Raw genomic sequence first — 8443 nt, forward strand, 5'->3', positions numbered from 1 at the left:
CAGGTGTGTTGGCTTCCGAACCAAGTCCTTAGGGCTTAGAGAGACAGCCTCAGTCATTCCACCGTAAGGAAGTGCGTGGGATTTGGAAGTTCACCAATCCCGAAATGGCTGTGTGCCAACCCAGTGTATCACCAGGGGAGCCCTGCTGGGCGGCACTGCTGGATGCTCAGGGTCAGGCTGGTCCCACAGGAGCCGTCTGCATGACCAAAGGTGTGGCAGTCCAGCTGTGTGGCCGTAAGCAAGGGCTGGATGCGTTCTTTAAGGGTATGTGGGAGAAGGGGCAGGGGAAGGGGGTGGTAAATCTTCCAGATTCTTCCTCTAGCCAGCTGTACTAAGTATCAAAGAATTTAGGGACTTGTTTCCCTAAAGCAGAAAGTGCAGCCTGACCAAGCCCACATGCCTCATTTATTTGGGCCACCCAGTGTGTGGTTGGGTAACACACTTTAAAGATGGGAGATTGCAAAAATCTAACTTGCCTAGGCTAGTGGGTCTATGAGTGGCGGCAATTCCCAGAGTCAGTATTGCAACCAGTCCTGGGCCACGCAGAGGGCACAGCGCCCCCCAGCTCACTCCCATACCATCAAACCACAGCCTGCATCCCTGGCATGGATACACTGAGTTCTCTTATGTCTAGGGGGTGCGTGTCTGCCCTTGGTGTCCATGAGGCCCCTTCCCAATGGGAGCTGAGGCTAGGTTACACCAAGGTAGTGGGGGTCTCCCTGGCCCAGTTCCAGGGAAGGGACTCTCAGACATTCCCACAGAGCAGCCCTAGCCCAGTACAGCATCAGTGGGTTTGGGAATAGATGGGCTTCATCCACGGCCAAAGCCCTCTGACAATTCACCCCCAAGTATCCCTCCCCCGTGTCTCAGCAAAGACCCCTGATGAATGAATTCCAGCACTGTTTATTGGGCACAGAATGTAGGGCAGCTTCCCACTGCCCCATTTCCACAGTAACCAAAGTCAGGCCAGTGCCCTCACTAAGAGTAGCTCCCGCGTGTGAATTAGTAAGCTTAAATTCCAAAGTTGAACTGGCACCTCCAAAGAGTGAGATAAAAAACACTTTGTATCAAAGCTGTGATTAAAAAAATGTAAAAGTTAAACCCACAGGCATAGAGAAAAACGGGCAATCCTGAAAACTGCCCTGAAATGTTACCCTCGTCTAAATCCTGTAAGCAGGTGAACCCTGGGGGAGGCCAGCGCCCCTTGGGGGGTGGGGGTGAAATGGGGTGACTTATGAGCCTGCCTGGCTTCCATCCAGGCAGACCTTCGTAGTGTCTCTGGCAGTGAATCGAGTCCCCTCTGGGGAATGCAGGGAAAAGCGTGGGGCACAGGCACTGCGGAGCTGAGAAACAGGGGCAGGGCCAAGCCCTGTGCTTCTCAGCTGCGTGGTGCTATCAGGAAGTGGGGCCCCTGATCACCTGGGCACTACTGTGGCCAGGCAGCAGGGTCTGGGGGCCGAGACTGGTCACTGCAGGCTGACTGTGACTCGGCTCCAGGCCCTGTTGCCAGTCCTCAGCATCCAAGGGGGAGAGATGGTCCCAGAGCCCTGGGCCAGTGCGGGGAGAGGGGATCAGGCCGGGCCAGGGATCCGTTCTTGCCCTTCTGAGCGGGGGACCCAGCAATGAGCAGAAGCCAGGATGAGAGGCAGACAGAGCGTGGAAGTGGTGTCACTGTACAAAGGGCGGGCAGGCACAGCCGGGGCCCCTGGCAGCTGCTAGGACAGCATGGACTGCTGCACGGCCTTCTGCAGCGATTGCCGCGTCACCAGCAGACGCACCACCTCCTCCGAGCGCTTGGTGAGCCGCTTCCGGGCCTGGTCATGTGTGACCATGGTCATGTCCCAGCCGTTCACCTGGCCCAGGGAGAGAACACAGCCCCCTTCAGGTCACTGCCTTCTGGGATCTGAAAATAGGATGGGCTTTGGGGGCCTAGGTCACCCAAGCTGATGTCCCCGGGCTGGGCACGTGCTCACACACACACACACACACACAAGAGGGATCCAGCACAGGCTCCTAAACTACTTCGGTGTGTCTCCCAGGTGCCCAGGAAGGTAGGTAGGGGCAGCCCAACAACCCCAAGGGCTTTACACCCTCCAGCACAAGCCTTGTTTTCCTCTTTCGGGACACTGGTTACCTGCATGATCTTGTCCCCGATCTGCAGCCCAGCAATTTCCGCAGGGCCTCCTTCGGATACCCGTGTGACGTAAATGCCCTGGGAAGAGGCAGCCCACGTCAATCCCTGGGGGTCACTGGACTGGCCACCTAGCCATAGAGCAAAGCCAAGCAGCGCATACTCCTAGCCATCTATCCCACACCCTGGCCGTGCTAAGACAGCTAAGGGGGAAGTAGGGCAGCCCCACGGATGCTCCAACCCCTGCTGGCCACCTGGGCCTTCCTATGCTGGGAGGGCTGGGAGGCCTACTCTCCCCCACCCCACCCCTAGTTACTCCCACCAGATCATCTCTTGGACCTTCTTTTTTTCCTTGGACCTTCTTAAGAGAGGACCATTTGAGAGAGAGGAGGTCTGCTCCTTCCACAAAGGCCCAGGAAACAAAGAGCCACTATCTCAGGCCTCTGTGCCCCACAAGAGAGATCCCCAGATCTTAGTCCAGCTCACCTTGTCTGTCTTATCTTCTGAGAAAGGGTTCTGGGAGGGATCCTGGTCAATTCCGCCTCCAATGCTGAAGCCCAGAATTAAGTTCTCACCTTGACGCAGCTTGTGAATTTCAACTCTTTGCTGGCAAAGATGAAAAAAAAAACAAGTTGGGGATGAGCAGATGTGGAGAGCAAATGGGGTCTGTGACCCCTGCAGCAGCCTCAGGCGGCTGGGTAGACATGTCCTGGAGGAAGGGCCCAGGGCCTCCTGCAGGAATCTAGCTGGTCACCAGGAATCTAGCTGGTCACGAGGCTGGGAGGCTGGGGGGTTGAGACAGAACTCAGCCATACCAGTCCACCCCCAACAACCCTCCGTCCCAACTTCTAGCTTACTCTGCCTCAAGCACTAGCCTTCCTCACACATGTTAAGCCCCTCCTGGCCCAAAAGCCAGGCTGCTGTGGCTGCTCTGGATGGGCTCCTGTGTCCCAAGGGAGGGACCACACAGGGCAGGAGTGGTCAGGCCCTGAAAACAAATGCAGGCACCTGGCTGAGCCAGTTCAGATTGCTGAGCCAGCCGTGTCCAGGGCAAGCCAGGAGATGCTTCAGGAGAAGCAGAGACTGGACTTGCACAGAAAGGAGGAAGGGCTGTCCTGGCCAAAGGAACAGGAGCAGAGGCTTGAAGGTGCTGTGGATACATGTCCACGAGACCGGAGTGTACAGTGCAGGACCGGAACTGGGAGGTGAAATGAGGCTGAACCCAGATCAAGAAGGCTGGGAGGACAGGAGGGAGGGGGCATCTCCCTAAGCCTCAGGCCCTGACTTGAGCAGTGCAGGAAGCGGAGAAGGGATCTAGAGCTCTCCCACCATACTCTGAGGTTGGGGGTTCCCATCTGTGCCAGGCTTCTTTCAAAGTCCTCAGCAGGCACCTCCAGTCACCAGATGCTGGGAGCCAGACCAGACAGCCCCACCTCCAAAGTTGAGAGTCTTAACAGGAAGAAGAAAAAAACCAAACCAAAAGGTGACTGGATCTCGACCAGAGGGGCTTCAGGAAGGAGGTACTGTTTGCACCAGGCCTTGGACTGACCAGGAGTTTGGCCACTTGATCTTGATTCTGGGCCCTGGAGCTCTTAGGAGTTGGGGAGGGCTGGGTGATGGTAGATCGTGGTCAAATTTGATGCTAGAACAACCGCTCAGGCAGAAGGGGAACAGGTGTCTCACCAAGGTGGAATATGGAGGCCAGGGGACATGAGCCACTTAAGAAAGTGAGATCTACAGATTCCAGGGACTTCACTGGCAGCCCAGTGGTTAAAACTCCTCACTCACAATGCAGGAGGTCCAGGTTTGATACCTGGTCAGGAAACTAGATCCTACAGGTCACAACTAAGACCAGGCGCAGCCAAATTTAAAATAAAATGAAAAAACAGACTCCAGACTACTTGTGGCAGAAAAGCATCAAGGGAGCACCGGGTTGGCCACCTGGCCTGGCTGAACACAACCACCTCCCAGATGGGGACCCCAGAGGGGAAGGAGCATGCTGAGCTGGAGAGCCAGGAGCGCTCCAGGCAGGGGTCCAGAAAGCAGACCAGCCTATGAAGCCAGAGTTCAGAGGAGAAGCCAAAATGTTCACTACACTGGAGAGGGCATGGGGTAGGGAGGAGCTGCTTCCACCCCATCCTGGATCCAAGACACAAGAGGGAGAGGCCAGACCCCACCCACCGTGTTCAGACATGTTCCTAGTATGAGAAGAATTGGAAGGCCAAGGTCCTAAAGCTTTGAGGAAGGCCCAGGGACCAGCCATGACATGTGAGAAAGGGGTTGTAGGAAGCGTGACATCTGTGGCCCACTGGACCTACGTCCTTGTGCCCAAACGTGTGCGCTCCTCCGGGCCCGCCTCCACCTCCTCTGACATACACCTCTGCACACCTTTGACACTCTCCAAGGTCAGAAAAAAGTACAGGCTCTAAGACTGAGAGAGAAGGTCCCGTCACTGATTTGCTGGGCAAGGTCAGGCAGGTTACTGCCCCTCTCTGCTTTCCCACCTACACCCATTTTTTTTTTTTCCCAGCTAAGGAGCAAACTTGACCTGTTCTCTTTAGGGCAGCTAGAGAGCTGGGAAAAGCCGGGTGGTGCAGCCAGGGTGAAGCTGAGGACTGCTGTCAACAGGTCCTGGAGCTGGTGCTCTAAGCTCACCCTCAAAGGTCAGCTTTTATCAGTGGCTCCCTGGTCACACCACCTGACTGCAGGAGTCCCCAGCACTGCCATCTGAAATACTGTAGCCAGTCCCAGGCCCCAGGGATGGGACTTCCACCCAACCCGTTCGCTGCCCAGAAGGCATTTCTTCTCAGCGACCTGGTTCCTTTCTGAGGGCTTCTTTGCACAATTAGGCATGACCAGACTTCTCTCCCAGGGACGGGGGAGCCTGGTGGGCTGCCGTCTACGGGGTCACACAGAATCGGACACGACTGAAGCGACTTAGCAGCAGCAGCAGCAGACTTCTCTCTAGGTCTGTTTCCCCACCTCAGCCACAGAATGGGGCCTGCAGGTCCCATCCAGCTGTGGCATTAACATCTGGCTCTAATGTCCCCGTCTGCCTTTACCTATTCTAATAGTACTTGGCACCCGAGACGACCCAAGGGAGGAGAGTAGGGCCTGAGCGGACCCCAAAAGGTCTCCTCAGGCCCCAAGTGCCAGCTAGGGGGCCTGGACTTTGCCCCAAGGGCTGGGAATCCATGGAAAGTTCGATCAGGATCGAGCCCGTTGCATGAACCTTCACCCTGGCCCGGGCGGCGGTGGGTCCGAGACGGAAAGGCTGCACAGGAGGGGTGAGGGTCTGGCTGCTACGCTGGCCCCGGCCACCTCCACCCCGCAAGCCTCCCTCTGGGCGGCGGCGCCGGCTAGAGCGGAGGAAGCACTTCCTCATTCCAGAGGCTGCGACTCATAGACGTCGGGGCCGGCGCCCGCCCCTCGCGGCTGCCCAGCTGGGGACACAGATCCAGGAAAGGGGCGCTTTCCCAGACTCCCACAGCCGGAGCCTTTCTCCTCAATCTTCGCTGCTCCCGGCTGGCTGAGAGAAGTCCAAAGCGGCGGCGGTAATACGCGGGGTCTGGCCTGGATCCTGGCTCTTCAGGAGGTTTCTGGGTCCCAGACTCTTCTGTTGCATGGATGGGGAAGACCGCGGCCCGGCTCAGGCAGAGCGGGAATCGGAGCTCTGGCTCCAAGTTTGCAAGAGCCCCGCTCGACGCTGTGTCAACCTGTTTGGGGTGTCAGTTTACCTATCTGCAAAGTGGGGGCTAGCCAAGACGAGGAGGAGCCCGCGCGAGCGCACTCACCACCACGGCGGTGACCGGCTGGCCCGGGACGTAGGACATCTCGACCCCAAACTGGTAACCAAGTGTAGTTTAGAGAAGCCCTCAGCGAAAATCCCCGCGGCCGCGCCCTCTCTTGGTTAACAAAGGCGGCCCAACCAGGCCCGCCCCCTTATGAATAGTTAAGAAGTCTCCGGCCAATCATCGACCGGAGCGCTGTTCGGCTTTCGGAAGTCACGGCGTGTGCGCAGAAAATCGGAGAGCGGGTGGAGCGTACTCGGGGCTACCACTGCGCATGCGTCGTAAGGCTGGCACCGGGGCCAGGCGCCTGCGCAGCCTGGGCCGTCCCAGCATCCTCCAGCGCAAGATGGCGTCGCGGGGATCCGTACCCGAGGCTTTCTGAGGGAACGTCGAGTGACCGCGTCCGCGGCTGGGTTCCAGGTAACTGAGCGAGTCTGGGCGGGAAATGCAGATGTACCGCCGGCACCCCGAGCTCTCAGCCTTCTCAGCGTCTTTCGAAGGTCCGAGACCGAGGGGTGCGGGGTCTCGGCGGCCCCAGGGGGAGGGGCGGCGTGAACCCAAACTCGCCATGCTCCGGGCGCCACTTGTAACTTGGTTCTCTCCGCAGCTTCGCGTTGCTCCACGAGAAATCAGACTGAGCCCGGGAGGGTGCGATGGCCGCTGTGGTGGCCAAGCGCGAAGGGCCGCCATTCATCAGCGAGGCCGCCGTGCGGGGCAACGCCGCCGTCCTGGATTACTGCCGGACCTCGGTGTCGGCTTTGTCGGGGGCCACGGCCGGCATCCTCGGCCTCACTGGCCTCTACGGCTTCATCTTTTACCTGCTCGCCTCCATCTTGCTCTCCCTGCTTTTAATTCTCAAGGCGGGAAGGAGGTGGAACAAATATTTTAAGTCGCGAAGACCTCTCTTTACAGGGGGTCTCATCGGAGGCCTCTTCACCTACGTCCTGTTCTGGACATTCCTCTACGGCATGGTGCACGTCTACTGAAACGGGGGCAGGGATGACTTTTTAAAAAAAAACAGATCGGGAGGACTGTTGCCAGAAATTAACACCGGGTAGATTTACCTAGTTTTTAAATTGTTGGAATCGCTGCTTGTTCTGTAAAGTTATAAATAATTTATATCTGAAGACGAAGAGCCTGTACAGTTCTTCAGATTAAATGAAGCGTGAGACCCTTTGTGGAGTTTTTTTCCCTCCCTCATCGCATAAGCCCTGGCTGTCAGGGGGTGCAGAATCCCTGGTACTGACTCTGGGAGAACTGGGACTGGGGCCTTGGCTTTCTGTCTTGATTCCTTGTCCACCCAGAGAGAGGACACGAGGACCTAAACAAGGAGAGAACTTACCGTTAGCATCCTGAGAACTAGTAACAGTTAAAGTGTTCCCTACAGGGACAGGGGAGCCGGTCGAGCTACAGCCCATGGGGTCGCAGAAGAATCAACTTGGCAACAACAAATATGCCGGGCATCGTACCTTGTACCGTTTACACTTGTTACTTTTTTACACTTGTTATTTTACACTTGTAACTCAGTTACTAGGTGCTGAGTTCCTCAGTCATGTACCACTCTTTGCAACCCCATGGGCTGTAGTCCACCAGGCTCCTCTATTCATGGAATTTTCCAGGCAAGAATAGTGAAGCAGGTTGCCGTTTCCTTCTCCAGGGGATCTTCCTGATGCAGGGATCGAACCCAGGTCTCTTGCGACTCCTGCATTGGCAGGCAGATTCTTTATCACTGTGCATGTTGCCTCCCTGTGGGGGAATCGTCACCAGTCCCCAGTAGGTGGGGATACTCTTACCACTGTACTCAACCAGGACTGCTACCTGATGTCACAAATAGATTGTGATAAGGACTATGAAGAGAGTACAGAGGAGCCCCAAACCTAGTCCAGATTATTGGGGGTGTGGTGGGGGGGGGCGTTGGGTAGCTTCCTTTAAGAAATAACATTACAATTGAGACTCAAAATTGTGGAGAAGGGGGTTACGTGCAAGAAAGTGCATGTGTGAGGGCAATTGGGAAGGAAGGTCTTTGGCCTGGGTCTGCAGTTAAGAGGCTGTGAGGTGGGCCACAGTGGGGGGTTCTGCTTTCAAACCAGACTTGGGTCCGCCCACCCACCCATCACAGTCCAGCTAATCTGCTGACACTGTAGCAGTGTTTATCACAGGCAAGAAGCAAGGAGACCAGGCAGCCAGTGCTCAAAAGGCCTAAAACTGCCCACCAGCTTTCAGGGAGAGGCTTTTTTGAGATAGGGTGAAGGAGAGGGTTTCAGGGTGTGTTATTAACTTGAGGACATTCTTCTGATTGGTTGCTTTTGAACTGACTGGGAGTCAATACCATCAACCAAATGGTTCTAACCCATCTGGGGTCTATGTGCTTGTGTGCAGAATGCAGTTAACTTCTCCCTGGTGAGGGTTTCAGTATCTGCTAAACAGCTCAAAAAACATGGCTCAAAATATTATCTGTAGCCCCTGGGAAGGGTCTAAAGGTCCTGGACTTAGTTATTATTGGCCTAACTATTGTTATTTT

The 8443-nt window shown here is 56.0% G+C and overlaps 2 protein-coding genes across 3 annotated transcripts; one reads left to right on the forward strand and one right to left on the reverse strand.

Annotated features, from left to right (window-relative positions):
- Window positions 1–887: 887 nt before the first annotated feature.
- On the reverse strand, window positions 888–6108 carry TAX1BP3 (Tax1 binding protein 3). Of its 2 annotated transcripts, XM_019981452.2 has the most exons (4): window positions 5926–6108; window positions 2618–2737; window positions 2135–2212; window positions 888–1853 (listed from the first exon to the last, which is right to left on the reverse strand). In XM_019981452.2, exons 1-4 carry the CDS (start codon window positions 5962–5964, stop codon window positions 1716–1718), a joined length of 375 nt encoding a protein of 124 aa, XP_019837011.1. In that variant the 5' UTR covers window positions 5965–6108; the 3' UTR covers window positions 888–1715. The 2 variants fall into 2 exon arrangements, with proteins under 2 accessions (XP_019837011.1, XP_019837014.1); XM_019981455.2 differs by lacking the exon at window positions 2135–2212.
- An 11-nt stretch (window positions 6109–6119) lies between these two features.
- On the forward strand, window positions 6120–7098 carry EMC6 (ER membrane protein complex subunit 6). Its single transcript, XM_019981456.2, has 2 exons — window positions 6120–6342; window positions 6530–7098. The coding sequence occupies exon 2, from the start codon at window positions 6576–6578 to the stop codon at window positions 6906–6908; it is 333 nt and encodes a 110-aa protein (XP_019837015.1). The 5' UTR covers window positions 6120–6342; window positions 6530–6575; the 3' UTR covers window positions 6909–7098.
- Window positions 7099–8443: the final 1345 nt, after the last annotated feature.

This window comes from Bos indicus, chromosome 19 (assembly GCF_029378745.1).
Source record: "Bos indicus isolate NIAB-ARS_2022 breed Sahiwal x Tharparkar chromosome 19, NIAB-ARS_B.indTharparkar_mat_pri_1.0, whole genome shotgun sequence".
Taxonomy (NCBI): Eukaryota; Metazoa; Chordata; class Mammalia; order Artiodactyla; family Bovidae; genus Bos; species Bos indicus.

Excerpts from the sequence above, each read along its gene's own strand:
- TAX1BP3 (XM_019981452.2), bottom strand. The coding sequence starts at position 5,964 with ATGTCCTACGTCCCGGGCCAGCCGGTCACCGCCGTGGTG. Across the intron at positions 2,738-5,925 it reads AGCCGGTCACCGCCGTGGTG|CAAAGAGTTGAAATTCACAA; the intron begins GTGAGTGCGCTC and ends CATCTTTGCCAG. Across the intron at positions 2,213-2,617 it reads CAGAAGATAAGACAGACAAG|GGCATTTACGTCACACGGGT; the intron begins GTGAGCTGGACT and ends GCCTCTTCCCAG.
- EMC6 (XM_019981456.2), top strand. The coding sequence starts at position 6,576 with ATGGCCGCTGTGGTGGCCAAGCGCGAAGGGCCGCCATTCATCAGCGAG.